The sequence below is a fragment of the Sus scrofa genome, chromosome 11 (genome assembly GCF_000003025.6).
Source record: "Sus scrofa isolate TJ Tabasco breed Duroc chromosome 11, Sscrofa11.1, whole genome shotgun sequence".
In the NCBI taxonomy this organism is placed as follows: Eukaryota; Metazoa; Chordata; class Mammalia; order Artiodactyla; family Suidae; genus Sus; species Sus scrofa.
The window spans coordinates 32,829,140-32,849,772 of record NC_010453.5 but is presented as its reverse complement, the minus strand read 5'-3'; the positions used below and the strand labels follow the sequence as shown (position 1 = coordinate 32,849,772).

The window sequence follows — 20,633 nt, the reverse complement described above, 5'->3', positions numbered from 1 at the left end:
CTTTTTGTTGCCCTTTCTTCCTCTCTTCTTCCTGTCTTCCTTCTTCCCTTGTAATTTTCAACAGAAAAGCATGAATCAGCCTTGAAATCATACATGATTATTAAATGTGGTCTGCAGTGATACTACCAAAGAATTCAGTTGGAAAGACTTAGTTTCTATAGTCTAGGAATTTAAATCTTTAATGAAACTAATGTGCATAGGATATGAATAGGTCTCAACAATGGAGCAATCATGCTTGTAGTGCATGTAGAGTTGACCCTTGAACAACACGTGTTTGAACTGCAGGGCTCCACTTGCATGAGGATTTTTAAAAATTCATACTTATTCTTACTGTAAATGTATTTTCCTTTCCTTATGCTTTTTATTCATTTATTTTAAAAAATTTATCATAGTTGATTTACAATGTTCTGTCAATTTTTGCTGCATAGCAAGCTTTTTAAAATAACTTTTCTTTAACTTTGTTATAAGAATACAGTATACAATATGTATAGCATACAAAATAAGTGTTAATCAACTATTTATGTTGTGGGTAAGGCTTCCACTAGAGAATAGGCTATTAGTAGTTAAATTTGGGGGAATCAAAAGTTAAACTCAGATTTTTCACTGCATGGGGTCGGGGGGCAGTGTCCCAACCCCTGTGATGTTCAAAGTTCAACCGTAATTATATATCATACTGAGACCAAATATAATGTGGCAAATTTGCAGATCTTGCATATTTAAAAAGGACACATTACAACAGAGCAATGGTTTATGCTCTGTCCTGAAGTTGGGTTTATCTGACAGTGTTTCCTTTTTTTGTACTATTAATTGCAGAAATTAGCTCTATTGTCACTCCATGTCCTTAGCTCCAACATCTAAACACATCTACCTCATGATGTGTGCGGTAATGATAGGTATTTTTGTTGCTGTTGGACAGCAGGGGAGAAAATTTTACTTATGGTGGATAATGATTTATGTTTTATAGCAAAACTGCATTTCTGATTAATTTTAATTTTTAATACTTTTTTCCTTACTCTAATTTTTAAAGTAAACCTTTAGAGAATTTTGCACTTATTTTTACTTGTTATTAACATTTACAATTCTTTTTATTCAATGTAGCAAATATTTTCTAATTATTTTTCCTGTTGAATTATTTATGGCTCTTTTCATCATTTTCTGGAACTAAGTTTTCTACTTTTAACCCACGAAATGTTTTTCACCTCCCTGCTTCCTCCAATCATGTGTAACTTTCAGGGAAAAAATCTGATGTATAAATTACAAGTCCTTTCTTGTATTGAACACAGTGTTCTGCGTGAATGTGATTTTAGGCATGTTATGTAGCTTTTTGTAGAGTGTATTTTAAGAGTAAGTGAATGAAGGAATCAACTGCTAAAAGGGAGACAGCTTTCCACACTGAGTATATAACATTGCTTTAAAGGAAGTCTTTCTAAAGTGAGAATATAGAAATTGGAAATTTCACTGATTATGGGAAGGCTAAGAGTAAAGAAAACCCGTGAACATTTTTCCAAAGCACAGGGGCATTTGGATCATAATTTGAGTTTGAAATGAATGTCATAGTTAAAATGAAGCGTATATAAAAGATAACAGCCCTACTTGGTTTGAGACTAAATTGGAAAGGGAGTAAACTTTGTGTATTTATATTCTAATTAACATAATGTGATTTATTGTGTTATAATGGATTATTTTACTTATAGTTTGTTTATGTGGAGTTGGAATGTATTGTCATTTGCATTTATTGCTATCACCTATGCTGATATGAATAAAAATTTCTGGTAATTGGGGGAGTTCCTGTCGTGGCTCAGTGGTTAACAATCTGACTAGGAACCATGAGGTTGCAGGTTAGATCCCTGGCCTTGCTCAGTGGGTTAAGGATCCTGCATTGCCTGAGCTGTGGTGTAGGTTACGCGGCTCGGATCCCGAGTTGCTGTGGCTCTGGCATAGGCCGGTGGCTACAGCTCCAATTGGACCCCTAGCCTGGGAGTGGGAGTGGCCCAAAAAATGGCAAAAAGGACAAAAAAAAAAAAATTTCTGGTAATTGGAATCAGTATTATAATTCTAATATCTAAGTTCTAAACTTAATATATGTGAAATTTTTTTGGTAATTTTTTCCCCCATGATTGGTTGATGATTTTTTTCTATAACTCACTGTGCAGTTTTTATAAAAGTCCATTGAATGATGAAAAATATACACTTTTAGAGAAAAAAAACAATGGTACCTTATTTGTTACTGGTAATTAATTATAAAATTGATATTATGCACAAATCTAATAGCATTATATGAAATTGAATTTTTTGTGGTACTAAATTGAACTTTATAGTGGGTTTTTTTGATTGTTTTTCTTTTTATGGCTGCACTTGCAGCATATGGAAGTTCCTATGCTAGGGGTCAAATCAGAGCTGCAGTTGCAGGGCTATACCACAGCCATGGCAACACGAGATCTGAGCTGCATCTGCGACCTGCACTGCAGCTTGGGGCAGCACTGGATCCTTAACTCCCTGAGAGAGGCCAGGAATCAAACCTGCATTCTCACATTCTGAGAGAGACAGCACTGGATTCTCAACCCACTGAACCACAATGAGAACTCTATATATAACAGTTTTGAATGGAAGAAGATTTTTTTTTGGTCTTCTGTCTTTTTAGGGCTGCACCTGCAGCATATGGAGGTTCCCAAGCTAGGGGTCCAATCGGAGCTGTAACTGCCAACCTATGCCACAGCCACAGCAACGTGGGATCCAAGCTGTGTCATGGCAATGCCGGATCCTTAACCCACTGAGTGAGGCCAGGGATCAAACTTGCGTCCTCATGGATGCTAGTTGGGTTCATTAACCACTGAGCCACGATGGGAACTCCTAGGAGAAGATTTTTGAATATTTATTAGGAAGAAAATAAAAGTCCCGATGAAAAATTAAATACCTTTAAATTAAGATGTAATTTGAACCAGGGCTTCATTTTGGCTAGTTAACTTTTTATGTTTCTTAAGGTTTGCACTCACACAGAGGGTGCCTTGTTCCTGAGGCCAGCCCCCTCCCCATATTTTCTCTGCTACTGGGATTAACTCACCTAGGGTAGTTATTCAGCACCAGCATTCATGTAATATTGGGCATCCTATCCAGGGATCTAGGGGATTAACCTTCACCTACTTAACACACCTTCAGTGACCTGAAATTCCATCTGTTAGGTAATAATAGGTCTCAAGTAGAATGCAAATGGAACTTGGCACTGGTCCTCAGAGTTTTGAACACATGAGTTTTCATATAATCCAAATTGGATCCTTGACATTCAGTAGAGAGACACCCTTAGACCTTCCGAAATTTGTCACCATCTCTCTAGTCTTATAATAGCCTTCATTTAATGTACTTTAAATGCCAGCACTGGTAAGTTAACTATTTTTCTCAGAGTCAGTGGGTTTTGTTTTGTGGGTTTTTTTTTTTAATTTAAATAATTGAATCAGAATACTTTTATGAAAATAGGCAGCAGTTCAGTCTTTATTTCTAGATACTTAGTAGTGGTAATCTGGCCTCGTTCCAGTCTCTAAATGAGCACTGTGCAATTTTATGTCAGCAAGTCAGAGAATATTGCTGTGATACAGCTTTGGGTTCACAGGATGCTAGTCAAAACTACAAAATCAGAGAACACTGCTATGAATACATGTCCTACTGACACAGGGTTTAGGGCCAGAGGGTTTGACAGAGGAGGTAGGTGGTATTACTTGAGGAAATCAGTCTGAGTTGCCTTGAATGGCTGGAGGATCCACAGGATTCTGCTTCCACAAGGGCAGGTGCTGGCTCAGCCATCCTGGTGGGTGGGAGGTGAAGGGAAAGGCTGGAGGCAAGCTTTACTGTCTCAGGTTTATTAGGACAGAGCCAGCCCTTTGTTACATTGGTAATCATTGGCTGATTGACTGTTTGAATTGGGTCTAAGTGGTCCTGCACAAGCCTCTGACAATTCCCTGGAATGATTGTTGAGGCATATTGCAGTCTCTGGCCCCATGCCTCCTTTTTCTTTCTTTCCAGTTAGGAAACAGCCCGAGGCATCACAAAAGTGAGCATTTCCTGGTTGGTGTAACTGTTTCTTGGTAAATGTTTTCCTGTCCCCAGCAGGACAGAGAAGTCTTTTCAATAATCGGTACCCCAGGGCCCTTGGCCTTTTTGCTTGTATGTCCATCCTTACACCTGTGTTTCTTAATGGTTTAAAGCAAATGCACTATTTCAGCACAATGTGAAGCTTCTTTACGTAAATGCCATATACTAGATAGGAAACTTACAAATAAGATTTCATAGCACTCAAAAGTATTTGGATCCAATCTTGTTACAGATTTAACTTTGATACTGATATCTAGTGGTAATTTTGAGTTAAGCCATGGTTCATAGGTCTGTAATTGGGATTAAGGTATTTTTTAGTGCTTAGTGGTAATTCTAATCAGTTTACTTTTCTCACTTTTTATATTTTTATTTTTTCTTTTTAGGGCCACACTTGTGACATATGGAAGTTCCCAGGCTAGGGGTCAAATCAGAGCTCCAGCTGCCGGCCTACCACAGCCACAGCAACGAAGGATCCAAGCCACATCTGCAACCTACCCCACAGCTCATGGCAACACTGGATCCTTAACCCACTGAGTGAGGCCAGAGATTAAACCCGAGTCCTTGTGGATGCCATGTGGGCTTCTTAATCCACTGAGCCATGACAGGAACTCCCTAAATTTCTCACTTTTTTAAAAAAGGATCCTCTGGGGTGCATGGTAGATAAGTAGTACTGTTTTATTGTTCCTGTTCATTCTCTGTTATTTGATGCTTATCTTCCATAGATGGTAACTGAGTCCTAAGTGATAGGACTCAGTGATAGTCCTAAGTGATAGGGCATGCTTAACTCAAAACACTAAGTCATTAGCATAACTCCTTATCTTTTAATTGGGTGTGACATCCTGGCAGTAGGAAACAACCTTTGTCCTCATCCCAAATCATCCCATTTATATCATGGCTTTACAACTGCAACGCATTTCTGACTATGAAATATCGTTCTTTTGAGAATACATACATCCTAAGGCAGTTTCTACACGGTATCAGCCCCAATCACCTTCCAGCATTTGCCCCTTTATGAACTGAATGTTACTAGCTGGGCCTGCACTGTGTGATGTGTTTTTCGTATGTGGCTCCTCCTGAGCCTTTGAAATGTGGCAGGTCTGAATTGAGATATGCCCTGTGTGTAAAATACACACCGGATTTTGCATACTTAGGCAGAAAAAAACAAATGAAAATAACTCATCAGTAAATGTTTTGTTTTAATTATATTTTGAAATGATAATAGTTTGGCTATGTTGGAATAATTCAATTAAATTTAGTTTTGCTTTTTGCTTGAAATTTTACATTGCACATGTGGGTCATATTATATTTCTCTGGGATAGTGAGCTGTATGTTGACTTGCAGTGATTTACCTCTTACTACCCTTCCCTCCCAGGAGAGCTCCTCAGGGAGCTTAGTGTCTGTTCATTTTGTGTGTTCCTGTTGGGATGTCTCAGTATTCCTCCCTGCTTCTCCCTTTCTCCAGTTGGCCACTTACTTGTATTCATAATTGTCCATCATGTTGTCATAAAATTAAAATTTAGGTGTTGTTTATGTTTGATTGATTCTCATAGTTTTTAATGTAAAGGAAATACTTCTATGAATTTTTAAGGATGTTATTTACATTATTTGTATTTTCTGGCTTTACTACATGTACAAATACATTATAAACATTAAAAAAAATAACTGCATTTCCTTCAGGGCACTGTATTTACAACTAACTGCTAAAATTTAACCTCTTATTTCCAAATTGTTCTAGTATGGCTTGGAAAGAATTATGAGTGAAGAGAGGAGTCTTTCTTTATTAGCCAGAGCCATTGATCCTGAGCAGCCCAGTATGATGACGGATGTGGTTAAACTGCTTTCTGCAGTGTGCATTGTAGGGGAGGAAAGCATGTAAGTCTTCTCAACTTATATCTCTAATTATGTAATAATTTAATATGTTTCAATTCACACAATGTTTTCATTATTCTGTTTTAATTTAGAATTTAAATAAATGAATAAAAATAAATACTTAAATAATTAAATACTTAAGCAGCTGATTTAGATTCATATTGGCTGAACAGACATGTTTGAGTAGTAATTTCTTCTCTTAATTGATAATATGGGCTAACATGTTTCTATGAAAAATTGATTTCTTCATTATATTTAAGCTGTCTGAACTCAAGCCCTAAAAATTCTAAATGAAGACTCTGAAAAATATACCAATTGGTTCTGTTTCTTGTGTTTTTTCAGATAGAATTAATTCAATAATAACTGAATCATTGATAATGTAACAGTTGAGGGTGCAATGTCCTTGACTGTAAAGTATGTACTAAAGTTTTAACTTTAAAGACAGCACACAATTGCCAGACTTGTAACAAAAAGACAATTACATACATATTAAAAGATAAAGATAAATCTTCTTTTTAAGGAAGATTAGTGTTCTTATTACAAAAAAGCAGTTAAAAATTAAGATACCTTTTATAAGGGATAAAGATATACAAACTAAACAACCAAAAGAACAAACAGAAATGGCCCTCCTTCCTAAAAAGGTGGGCAAGTCGCTGGAAGTGAAACCTTCTTTACATGTTTCAGAATCATCCATGTGAAGGTCCTGTGGGGCTGCTGACTGTTGTGCTGTTCAGTTTAGACTTAGTTGCACAGTCACCATGCACCACTCAGCCCTGGCCCACTGCCCGTGTGTGTACCTACAGCTTACGAATCCCTGGATGAGGCCCCATTGCCCACTGCAGTCCCAGCTGCAAAGCCAGGCATACAGCTTTGTCACTTTTCCACTTAAAAAAGGCCATACTGGAGTTCCCGTCATGGCTCAGTGGTTAACGAATTCAACTAGGAACCATGAGGTTGCAGGTTTGATCCCTGGCCTTGCTCAGTGGGTTAAGGATCTGGCGTTGCCATGAGCTGTGGTGTAGGTTGCAGATGCGGCTCGGATCCTGTGTTGCTGTGGCTCTGGTGAAGGCCAGCTGCTACAGCTCTGATTAGATCCCTAGCCTGGGACCCTCCATATGCCGCAAGAGCAGCCCTAGAAATGGCAAAAAGACAAAATAAATAAATAAAATAAAATAAATAAATAAAATAAAAAAGGCCATATTAGTTTTGGTGTAGAAATCTAGGCGTTAATTTAATGTTGACACATGAGACTCTTCCTCTGCCCCTCCTCCCCCTTTCTCTTCCTCCTTTCTCCTCCTCTTTCTCTTTCCTCTGCTTCCCTCCTTCCTCTTCCTCCTCCCTCCCCTACTTCCTGTTTTTTCCTCTCTTCCTCACTTTTCTTTCCCTAACCCTTCCTCCTTCCTTTCCCCTCTTCACCCTCTCCTTTGCCTTTTCTTTCTTTATCTTGTTTCCCTTTTTCCTCTTCTCTTTTGTCCTCTTCCTCCACTTTCACATTATTTTTTCATTTCTTGATTTCAGAATAGTTATCAAAATGATGTAATTAACTCTTAGGACTACGTGTCTATGTCCACAAACTGTGTGAGCTTGTACAGTATGCTGGGTACTGTTAGCATAGTATTCTTTAAAGAAGTAGCATGTAGGAGGTCCCATCATGGCGCAGTGGAAATGAATCCGACTAGGAACCATAAGCCTGCAGGTTCGATCCCTGGCCTCACTCAGTGGGTTAAGGATTCAGTGTTGCCAGGAGCTGTGGTGGAGGTCACAGACAGATCTTAGATCTGGCGTTTCTGTGGCTGTGGCGTAGGCTGGCAGGTGTTAGCTCTGATTAGATCCCTAGCCTGGGAACTTCTATATGCTGTGGGTGCGGCCCCAAAAAGCGAAAAACAAACAAAAGAAGTAGCATGTATAGTTCGTGCATACCCATTATTCTTTATATTTGGCTACTCCTTATTACTGTATGTTTTTGGCTACCATAGCTTCATTTACTTACATGCAAGATGAGTAGGGTTGTAGTGATTAAGAGCATTTATACAGTGCTCACTGCACAGACTGTCTGGTTTCAGATCCTTGCTCTACCACTCTACCCTTGAGTCAATGTGAGACCTTAGACAAACTGCTTAACATTTTATGGCCTCAGTTTCCTATTCCATAATATGGGGGTAACAATAATATCTCTTTCATAGAAATTATATACATTAAAAATAGTTAATATTTATAGGGTGGTTCAAATAGTACCTGATGTGTAGTAAGCTCTCTCTATATGCTTGATAAGTAAACATCATCATAGAGTTATTATGAAGAATAAATGAATTAAAACATTTAACATAGTTTGTGCTTGATATGTTTTACGTACTCAGTAAGCTACTTTAAAAAATGTTATTGGCTGCCTAGGAACAGTGACTCTGTAGTTTAATAAATCATGCTTTTGTATTGAGTTATTTGGGTTATTTACTGTTTGCAGTTTAATTTATAATTTCACATTTTCCAATAGCCTTGAAGATGTTTTAGAAGCTTTAACATCAGCTGGAGAAGAAAGAAAAATTGACAGATTTTCTTCTATTGTGGAAGGTCTTCAGCACAACTCAGTTCAGTTGCAAGTAAGTTTCATGTTTATTATTCATACTGTTTTGTAGCTGTTTTCTGATGATATTTAATATTGTAGTATGAAACCTTTCATGCCATTTAATATTTTATAGTATTTTAAATACAGAATTATAACTTACACTATATCATAATTTATCTTAGATACAACTTAGTACATATCTATAATTATTTTCTTAGGTCCCTAGAAGTTGACTTAATGAGATTTCTCTGTGAACTATGTAATCACGTATTTCTATTTATTTACGTATAATCACAGTCCATGAATTGTTCATTCTATGTTGATCTCAATACACAATTGTTAATTATTATAACCTTTTAAGAAGTTTTGGCAATTAAGTCAATCATGGCTTCTCATTGTATTAGTTTTATATCTGAAAAGCTGACAGGTTCCATGAGTAGAGAGACTGAGGTTAGAAATTTTCAGAGATTTTTAAGTCTTCCCAAAAAGTCACCTTTAGACATGAGACATTATTTAGTACCTAATCTGCATATCTAATATTCATTTAATTTCTCTCTTTTTAAAAAAGACATAAGAGTTTTATTGTTGTAATTGTTGTTAAAATCATTGCTAATCAGACCTTAGTATCTCTAATAAATTATTGATACCCGATAGCTCCAAATTTTTAAAAATTAAATTGGTATGGTTGGGACCTGGTAATTGGGATTTTTAAAAGAACCTCAGGTGATTCTAATGTGCAACAAAATTTGAAAACCAAGGTGCTAATAGCTATGAAGTAAATCTGTTTCATACTTAATAGTAAAATATTATAGTTTTAATTTTTATTTCAAATCTCTGTATATCATAGCTATTTAATTGTTTCTCATTGTGGTAGGAATAGAAAAGCCAGATCTTTGTGTTAAATTAATAAGAATAAACATGGTATTTGATGAAAAAATCAGAAAATGTCAGGCACTGTCAAATTAATAATTTACTATGACATTCTGAAGATGGTGTTTGTGATCTATTTCTGATGACAGCGAGGAACTCTGTGACTGTTTCTCAGGGCAGAAGGCATACTAGATCTGAGTGCATATATGGACTATTGCATGGGTCCAGCTCCTGGAGCTTCTAGGAAGGGGCCCCTCCTTCCTCTTCTGTAATTGGGGGCCTGGTCTCTGGTGTCCACTGCTGACATCGACCCTGCTCCTTCAGTTGCTTGGTGGGCAGGGGTCTGTTAAGTTATACATCATTACCCTCATTTTTCTCTCCTCCTTCTTTTCTCACTGGCCCCACATTTCCTGTTCACCACAGGACTATTGAAGTGTTAACCTAAAAGGAACTTTCTAGAGAAAAGCTGAATGATTACTTTATCTGAATTTTCCTATAATATTCGTGTAACTTTTACTTGTCTAGTGTTTGCACAAATACCAGTAGATTATTAGATTAATTTTGATTATTTTTGTAGCATGTTAGAAATCTCAGGAGTGGGATCAAGATGGCAAAGGAGTAAGGCGTGGCTCTCACCTTCTCCCACACACACATAAATAAGCCCATCTATATCTAGAACCATCTACTGAATGCTGACTGAAGACCTTAAACCTCCAAAAAGGGCAAGAAGACCTCCACATAACTGGGTAGAACAAAAGGAAAAAAAGAGAGAGAGAGACAAGAGAAAAAAAGGGAATCAGGACAGGATTAGCACTACTGAGAGGGAGCTGTGAAAGAGGAAAGGGATCCACTCCCTAGGAGGCGACCTAACTGATGGGGAGACCAGCCAAGATGGAGAGGGAACCTCAAAGCCTTGGAGAAAAGTGCAGCAGCTGGACTGAGGAGGGCAAAGCAGAGAGAGAGCCACACAGACCATAGCTACCACCTCCTGGGAACTACAGCCTGAGGTGCTTGGGTGGGGGCTGGGAGCTGAGACTTAGGCTCCAGAGGTTAGTTCTGGGGATAGGACTAGGGTTGGCTGTATGGGGACAGCCTGAGGGGCTAGGGAGTGAAGCCCTACGGCTCGGGAGTGGAACGCCTGAGCCGAGGCAACTTGGGAGGAGGCCTGGGCCTGCAGGAGAAGCAAGGCACCTCTGTTGGGAAGGGCAAGAGGAAGAGGGGCAGTGTTGCCATAGGAATATCTTTTTCTGTGCGTTTTCAGGCTCTCAGGCAGCAGGGTGCCTCTTGAATAGGCTATGGGCAGTGGGGGCAAACCACTGCAGCTATTTCAGGCTCCAGAGGTGGGCATGGCCCACCACCACTAGGGGTCCATGAACAGGTACCACCTGTGGCTCCAGTCTCCTCTGGGGATGCCACAGAGGAGGGCATTGCAACCAAGCACCACCTCTTGTTGCTTTCACAACTCTGGAAATGCATATGCCCTACTGTTGCCACTGCCAAGGCTCTGGGTGCTGGCTACACCTGCCTGAGAGTCATTGCCACTTCCCGGGGCGCTGCAACCAAAGGCAGCCTGCTCCACCTTCCTGTGGGTCCTTTCTACTATCAAGGGCCCAGCAACCAGGCACCAGCTACAGGCCCTGCCCATTGCCTCCATCTCCCAGGAAGCATGCATAGGCCATATACCACCACACCTCCTATCAGAAGGGCAATAGCCTGCACACACTGAGGAAGGAAACAGCAAGCTTCCAAACCAAAAGCAGCCCTCATCACCCTCCCCAAAAAACCCCAGTAAGCCCTCACAAAATACCCAGGGGTGCTCTTGCATATAAATAGCCCTCCCAGACTACAGTAGGTGTTTTCCCTAAACTCACAGAATAAGAAAAGCTTAAGCAAAATGAAGAAGCTTAGGAACCACTCCCAGTTATAAGAACAGGAGAATTCCTGCGAAGGAGCAAACAATGAAACAGACCCTGTGGTCTAATAGACATTGAGTTCAAAAAGAAGATAGTGAAAATACTGAGGAAATTAAGAGCAGATATGAACAGTAATGCAGATTACTTTAGATAAGAACTAGAAAATATAAGGAGAGCCAAGAAAAATTAGACAGTTCATTTGCAGAGACTCAAAGGCATTGAAGAGCAGAATGAATAATGCAGAGGAACGAATTAGAGACTTAGAATATAGAAAAATGGAAATAAACCAATCAGGACAGCAAGCAGAAAACCAAAGGAAAAAACATGAAAGCAATATAAGAGATCTGTGGGATAATATAAAGCAGGCCACCTATGCATAATAGTGATTCCAGAAGGAAAAGAGAAAGGGATTGAAAATAAATTTGAAGAAATTATGGCTGAAAACTTTCCAAATCTAAAGGAAATAGATGTCAAGATACAGGAAGCACAGAGGGCCCCAAACAAGTTGAACCCAAAGAAGGACAGTATTTAATGATGAAAGAACAAGACCCACACCAAGACATATAAAAACAGAAAAATTACAGATAAGAGAGGATTTTAAAGGCAGCAAGAGAAAAACAAATAGTTAATTATAAGGGAACCCCCATAAGTTTATCAGTTTCTTTCTCTACAGAAACACTGCAGGCCAGAAAAGAGTGGCAAGAATTATTCAAAGTTCTAAAAGGGAAAAATTTGCAACCCAGAATACTCTACCCAGCAAGAATATCATTTAAAATAGGAGAAATAAAGAAGTTCTCCAACAAACAAAAAGTAAAACCAAACCCATTTTAAAATAAATACTGAAAGGTTTCCTCTAAATAGGAAAGAAGTAAGATATAGGATGGAGGAAATCACAATTGGAACGTAATCCCTTAAATAAGCCAGAATAAGATTTAAATGGGAAAAAAAAAAAGGACTATTTGTAAAAGTGACAATAAACACAAGGAACAGCAAAAGGATAAACATAAAGATTTTAAAAAAAGGACATCAAAAATCATAAAATGTGGCAAAAGAAAGTAAAAAAATCTAGACTTTTTTTTTTAAAAGAATGTGTTTGAACCTATATGACTATCAAGCTAAAGCAAGAGGACATAGGAAGGGGTTAACATACTATAAAAACAGGGCAAACACAAATCAAAACCAAAAAATGCATTCATGAAAACTAAAAAGAAGAGGACACTATCATAAAATAAAGGAAATCATCGAACAAAAAAAGAAAGGAACAAAGGATAACATAGAATCCACTGGAAAACAAGGCTTAAAAATGACAATAAATACATATTTATCAATAATTATCTTAATGTCAATGGACTGAATGCTCCAATTAAAAAACATGGTGGGCAGATGGGATACAAAAGCAAAAGTCTACAGTATGTTGTATATAAGAGACTCACCTTAGGGCAAAGGACACTTATAAATTGAAAGTGAGGGGATGGAAAAAGACATGTCATGCTAATTGAAAAGACAGGAAAGTGGAAGTTGCAACACTCATATCGGACGAAATAAACTTTAAAAAAAAGGCCATAAAGACAAAGAAGGACAGTTTTTAATGATAAAAGGACCAATCAGGAAGAGGATATTACATTCGTCAATATATATGCCCCTAATATAGGAATACTAAAATATATACAACAAATACTAACAGATATAAAAGGAAAAATTGATGGGATTAAAAAAAGAATAGGAGATTTTAACACCCCACTCACATCAATGGACATGTCCTTTAGACAGAAAATCAATGACACAATAGAAAAGTTAGACTTTTTTTTTGTCTTTTTAGGGCCACACCCATGGCATATGGAGGTTCCCAGGCTAGGAATTGAATTGGAGCTGTAGCCTTTGGCCTATTCCACAACCACAGCAATACCAGGTCCAAGCCATGTCCATAACCTACACTACAGCTCATGGCAATGCCAGATCCTAACCCAAAGAGTGAGCCCATGGATCCAACCTGCATCCTCATGGATGCTAGTCAGATTTGTTTCCACTGAGCAACAGCAGAAACTCCAGAAAAGTTAGACTTAATTGGTATTTTCAGGACATTACATCCAAAAATACCCAGAATATTCATTCTTTTCATGTGCACATGAAACATTCTCAAGGATTGACCATATACTAGGGCTCAAAACTCACCTCCACAAATTTAAGAGTATAGAAATTATTTCAAGCATCTTCTGTGACTGCAATGGCATCAAACTAGAAATCAACCACAGGAAAATAAATGAGAAAAAAACTGACTACATGGAGACTAAACAACATGCTACTGAAAGACAAGTGGGTCAACAAGTTAATCAAAAGGGAAATTAAAAACACCTGGAGACAAATAATAATGAAAACACAACCATTCAAAATCTATGGATGCTGGAAAAAGACTTGAAAGTTCGTAGCAATGCAGGCCTTCCTCAAGAAAGAAGAAAAATCTCAAATCAGTAACCTAACCTCCCACCTCAAAGAACTGGAAAAATAAGAACAAACAAAACCTAAAATCAGTCAAAGGAAGGAAATCATAAAAATCAGAGAGGAAATCAATAAAATAGAGATTCAAAAAACAGTAGAAAAAATTAATAAAATCGTGACATGTGTGGCCAACAGGCAAATGAAAAAATGCTCGCATCACTATTAGAAAAATGCAAATCAAAACTACAATGAGGTACCACTTTAAACAGGTCAGAATGACTATGATTAATAAGTCTACAAATAACAAATATTGGTGAGGGTGTGCAGAAAAGGGAACCTCTACACTGTTGGTGGGAATATATCTGGTACAACCTCTATGGAAAACAGTAAGGAGGTTCCTCAGAAAACTAAACATAGGACCTAACTAAATATGACCCAGCAATCCCATTCCTGGGCATCTATCTGGACAGAACTTTCATTGAAAAAGATACATACATCTCTATGTTCATTGCAGCACTATTCACAGTAGCCAAGACATGGGAACCACCTAAATGTCCATGGACAGATGAATGGAGTAAGAAGATGTGGCACATATACAGAATAGAATACTACTCAACCATAAGAAAGAACAAAATAATGCCTTTTTCAGCAACATGGAAGCAACTAGAGATTTTCATACTATGTGAAGTAAATCAGAAAGAGAAAAGCCAAATACCATATGATATCACTTCTGTGTGGAATCTAAGATATGACATAAATGAACCTATCTACAGAAGAGAAACAAACTCATAGACATAGAGAACAGACTTGTGGTTGCCAAGGGGGAGGGGGAGAGAGTGGGTTGGATGGGGAGTTTGGAGTTAGTACTTGCAAACTATTGCATTTGGAGTGGATAAGCAATGAGGTCCTGCTGTATAGCCCAGGGAACTTTATCCAATCACTTGTGATGGAACATGATGAAAGATATTGCATATGTATGTATAACTGGGTCACTTTGCTATACAGCAGAAATTAACAGAATATTGTAAACTCTCATAAAAAGCAAAAAAAAAAAAAGAAAAAATGAAAAAAAGTCGCTATGAAATATAATAGTCACATGTAAACTTTATGTCCTAAATAAAGACTTTTTGGAGTAACATGTCCTTTTTGTATTTAATGACACTCGTGTTACAGGTGTGATGAATTTAATAGAGTTCTGACTCAGGCAGCTTTGAATTTGAGTCCCAGCTCTTTTCTATGCCTCAGCTGCAAAAAGACAATAATCACAGTGCCCAGCTCCTTGTTGATGCAGGGATTACACAGGATATGGGTTTATATGCTTAGGGCACTGTTCGCCTCATTAGCAGAATTGTTCAGTAAATGCTAGCTTTAAAAACTAATTTTGATAAATTAAAAAAACAAAGTCAGTAGAGATTAGTGATCCTCATTTGTTGATATTAAAATTGGTACTTAACTATACAACCCAGTATTTAATGAAAACTTATTAATGAAAACTTACGTTCGCACAAGAACACATACACAAATTTTTCTAGCAGCTTTATTTGTTTTAGCCCCATACTGGGAACAACCCTGATGTCCCTCAACAGGTGCATAGTTACACTGTCATATAATCATACACAGAATACTATTTGGCATCAAAAATAATTACCTATTGATTCATACAACTTGCATATTTCCCCAGAGAACCATCCTGATCGAAAAATGCTAGTCCTAAGAGGTTACACACTGTGTGATTCTATTTCTATAACATTGTTGAAATAACCAAATTATAGAGAACCATTCTTTGAGAACAGTTTACTGCCTTAGTGATTGTCAAAGTTCTGGGATGGGGTCTGGGAAAGTGTGGCTATAAATAAAAAGCCAGAGGGAGTCCCGTGCAATTAAAGCTGTTCTGTAGCTTGATTGTGATGATGGTTACACAAATCTATACGTGTGATGAAATTGCATAGAACTGTAAATGCATACACAGATGAGTGTAAAGTTGGTAATTTCTGCAAAAGCTCTGTGGATTGTACCAATTTCAATTTCTTGGTTTTGATATTGTGCAATGATTAGCAGGACGTTGCCAATGGGAGGAATTGTGTGAAGAATACTCAGGACCAACCCATACTTTTTTTTTTTTTTTTTTTTTGCAATTTCCTGTGAATCTATCATTATTTCAGAATAAAAAGTTAAAAAAAAAATCTTGGTGAAACTGGGGTCCTAACTTTTTTTTACAGTAGTATTATATCATTTGATGTTTGAAAGCTGTGAGAGACAGGATAAAGAAGTCGTTGTTAAGAACAAAGTCAAATTTTACCTAGGTAAATGACATGATTGACTCATTAATTGGAAAGTGCGTAGTACAACATTTAAATTCTTGGTTATTTGGCATATTAAATTTGTTTTGGCTGCTAGGCATTAAAGTAAATCTGTCTGATCTTTTGAAAACCTAACAGATTACCATATGAACTTGAAGGCAAACTACCTGAATTGAAAAAAATCATGGATAAATTTATTAATTTCTGTTACGGGTAGTTACTTTGATTTTCTTGAAGGTGCTATATTATGGAAAAAAGATTTTTATAGTTATGATAAAATATGATGAAAAGAACTATTAATTAAAAATTAAAAGATTACTATTCCCATAGAAGAAATTGACTTGGAGAAATTAAAATATACTTTCTTAGAAAATTAATATAATTTTGAAATTATTTCTTCTTTAAACAGCTTTATTGAGATAAAGTTTATCCATTTAAAGTGTACAATTCTGTGCTTTTTTATTTATATTCAGAGTTGCACAATTTTCAACACAATCAATTTTAGTACATTTTTATTACCCAAAAAGAACGCCCTCAATGCTTTGGCCATCACCCCACAATACTCTCATTCTCTCTAGCCCTTGACAGCCAATACTCTGCTCTTTCTCTGTATAGAGCTTCGCATTCTGGAAATTTGATATCAGTAATATCATATAATACGTGGTCTTTTCTGACTTCTTTTACTTAGCATAGTATTTTCAGGGTTCATTCATGTTGTAGTTTGTATCAGAACTTCGTTTGTTGTTATTGTGGCCAAATATTACTCTAGCGTATGGATATTCCCACATTTTGTTTATCACTTGGCAGTTGATGGGCATGCGGGTTGTTTATACTTTTTATTTTGAATAATGCTAGTAAGGATATTTGTGGAGATGATTTATTTTTTAAACTACTGCTTATTTACCATATTTAGTTAAGGAAATAAGTCATTGATTCAATTCTTGAGAAATTTTTACCAAGATATAGGAGGCTGATTATATCTGCTTTTATGAAGCTAATTTCCTTAGTTGTAATTAATTATATTTTCTGATATGCTTATTAGTGTTGTTATTTCTTGATGTCCTATAAAATTTTTTGATGCAGTTTTTAAAGCTTAACTTTCATTGAGAAATTAAAGGTCCTTTTAGCATCATTTAAATTCATTTCTTTCTTATTTTCTGATAAGTTCATTTTAAATTTCTGTGGTCTTGATTAAGTATAGAGAATGGGAAGACTTGTTCCAAATTCTAATTGTCCTTACTGTACCATTTTGTTGTGGGTTTTACTTTAATGGATGTTTCTTCTTCTTATTAAGCCAGATGAATGAAATTTCTCACAGGTAGCAAGCCTAAGTTAAGAATAAAGGTATTGTTTTGCAGATAGCTAACTTAGGGTGGAAAAAAGTAAGTAAATTCTCTTTTCTGCTATTGCTGACTGTGTGCTATTTCTTTTAAAATGATCAAGCAATCCATTGGTAATACCTAAATACTTTCCTCTCTGTGTGTTTCTGAATTTAATACAAATAAAGAAAATATTTCAGAACTAGCTGGTTATCAATTTTCCCATAAAGCTATTGCTCTAAGTACCCATTTTATTCCATTAGCTATATAAGTTGCATTTATTAAAATGTACTAGTCTTGGGTGATATTAGCAAGTCAAATTAAAAATAAAACTTGTTTGTCTCTGAATAGAATAGAAACCAATTGTTTGCTTCTAAATTAGAGAAAATGGGAGAGAGTAAATTTTTAAAAAAATCATCGTTTTTCTTTTATTGCAAAGTATATTTATTCCAAAGTACTTTTTAAAGGAAGATTGTTACATTTTCTTGAGCCTGATTACAATAATGATGAAGGTAATGGGACTGCCTGTGATTCTGATGGAATTGAGCATATTTCAACCCCCTCTCCACACAGTATAGTAAGAAAGTGAAAAACTAATAGTAGCAATAACTTAAAAGAAAATTATCTTCAGGCCTTAGGGAGTCTTACTATCAAAAAAGAAAGTACAAATATAAATATTGCACTTACAATAAATATGTTTCTTTTCTTAACTGTGTCAAAGAGTGGTTTTCATGTTCAAGCAGAGTAATGCTCTTTAGTTAATTTAAGCAGGAAATGGGACTATGTACCTTACAGAATTTCTTGCAGGCCCAGGGGACCATGTGTGGATAGTATGTAGCCAGAAGTAATGCAAAAGAGGAAATACCAGACCACATCCAGGAATGTTCTAGTGGAGGCACCACTCCCAGTGTTCTATGCTGGTCAATACTGGAGAAAACTAGCCAGGCTGGTAGAGCTTCTGCCACAGCCCCAGACCCTCCATCACAGAGTCCAATTTTCCAGGGTGAATAGACTCTTATTTGGCCTTAGACTCTTATTTGGCCTCTTATCTTCCTTAGAAGAGAGTTGGAATAAGTACAGGTGGACCAATCTCCAGGATCTATCACACTTTGGTTTTAATTGTTATTTTCATTTCTCTCCTCTTATTTACTTACTTTCTTCCTATGTGTGTGTCTTCTCTCTTCTCTTGTTAAAGCCATACTTTGCTGGTATGTCAGAAGCATTATCTAGATTCTAAAGAGTTTCTTCAAACCCGTGTTGTCAGTCATAGGGCTGATGGAGTTGTGTAAGGTTTTTGTCAGGAAAGGAATCAAACTGTGGGGATCTTGTGGTTTTTGAGGTGGCTGTTTGACTTCTCTCTGCATCCTATAGAGTCTTCCTGATCCAGTCTTCTTGGACTCTTGTGGCTAGGGGTGTCAAGAACATGCAATTTGTACACTGATGTATTAGTCTTCCTCAGCTGTTTGGGTGCTTTCAGAAGACATGAACTCCTAGGTCAAACACAGCTTGAGTATCAGGTTTGCCAGACCCAGTTTTCACTTGCAGCGGGCTGTCACCCTGTGTTAGAGAATACAACCCTTCGGACAGCAGTTACTCTGACAGATACAGACTCCGATGAAGTCTGTTCTGTTTGTCGCCTTGAATATTTAAATAAGCCTGCTGGTCAGCAGTACTTCAAACATCAGGTTGAATTCAGCCATGCCTTTCAGGTCCCAGATCTGGCCAGTTGAGCAAATCCTGTAAACTATCAGGATCCACCTTAGAACACCAAGAGGCTTTCTTAATTTTTTCTTTGGTCTTTCTACTTGGCCTGAGTTATTAATGATTGCGCAGACTTCCTCGTATTGAACAAGGAGGACATTTGGGGAAATGCTTTTTTTAAAAGATTTTTAAAAAATTTATTTGATTAATTAATCCTTCTTTTCAGGGCTGCACCTGCAGCATATGGAAGTTGGTGGGCTAGGGGTCAACTTGGAGCTGCATCTGCAGGCCTATACCATAGCCATGACTACACTGAATCTGAGCCGAAACTGTAACTGCCACCAAAGCTTGCAGCAGCACTGGATTCTTAACCCACTGAGCAAGGGATTGAACCCACATCCTCATGGATACTAACTGGGTTCTCCTTTAAAAATTTTTTTTAAATTTTTTTGCTTTTTTAGGGCCGCACATGAGGCATATGGAGGTTTCCAGGCTAGGGGTCAAATTGGAGCTACAGCTACCAGTCTACGCCACTGCCCCAGCAACTCCAGACACTTAACCAACTGAGTGAGGCCAGGGATTGAAGGAGGCCATCCATTGTTATGGATACTGGTTGGGTTCCTTACCACTGTGCCACAATGGGAACTCTAGGAACTCCTTTTTAAAAAAAAAAAAAATTGTTATTTTTATTAAAGCGTAGTTGATATATAGTGTTGTGTCAGTTTCTGCTGTATAGCATTAGTGACCCAGTCATGCATGTATGTGTGTGTGTGTGTGTGTGTGTGTGTGTGTGTGTGAATTCTTTTTCTTTATCTCATACTCTCTTCCACCATGTTCTGTTCTAAGAGATTGGATATAGTTTCCTGTGCTGTACAGTAGGACCTTCATTTGTAACAACCCTAGCTAGTGAGTTGAAGCTGATCTTGGTACCTTCTGGGGCTGATGTGGTGTCACTGGTCACCTCAGCTAAAATCAAGGACATGTTTCTTACCATCTCTTCTAATTGTGTGACTCACTATAGGGCTAACTTTCTGCAGTTGCAGGCACACGGTGATCAGTGTTCTCTCCAGGTAGCTCTTTGGAGTAACCAAAGGTGGCCTCAGTGTGGAGAGATCACCACAGTTGTCTGAGGCTGTGCATGTGCTGGTGCTGTTTCTTCAAACACCTGAGGGACACTGCATCTTTTATGAGGTGCAAGTCACAGTGTTTTTGGAGAGAGAGGAAAGTTGACTTCTGGCTTCCCCACAGAATACATAGTCTTGACGGTACACATGGTGCTCCTGGAAGGAAAGTATTGTTTATTGGTGTTGAGGTTCCCCAAATGGCATCTTTATTTGTTGGGTGGCTACCAGAAAACAGTGCTTTCAGCTGGCCTCCCAGCCAGCTGATAAACTTTTGGGTTCTCAATTCAGGAAATAGAGACCAGTCTTTTTTTTTTTTTTTTTTTTTTTTTTTTTTTTGGAGGGATTGTGTGAAGACAACATGGCAGAGATGGCAGATTGTGTTATAAGAGAGGAACTTTGAGCTTAGGGAACCCGAATTTTCTATAATAGGCTGTGGGTCTGCCTGCTCTGCTCTA

At 37.5% G+C, this 20,633-nt stretch overlaps 1 protein-coding gene across 2 annotated transcripts in view; it reads left to right on the top strand.

Moving 5' to 3' along the window:
* DIAPH3 (diaphanous related formin 3) overlaps positions 1 to 20,633 on the top strand; it is a 502,120-nt gene that overhangs the window by 145,082 nt on the left and 336,405 nt on the right. For both annotated transcript variants that reach the window (XM_021065648.1, XM_021065649.1), the window contains 2 exons: positions 5,819 to 5,955; positions 8,444 to 8,549. In XM_021065648.1, coding sequence (XP_020921307.1) covers positions 5,819 to 5,955; positions 8,444 to 8,549 — 243 coding nt within the window. The remainder of the gene's footprint in view (positions 1 to 5,818; positions 5,956 to 8,443; positions 8,550 to 20,633) is intronic.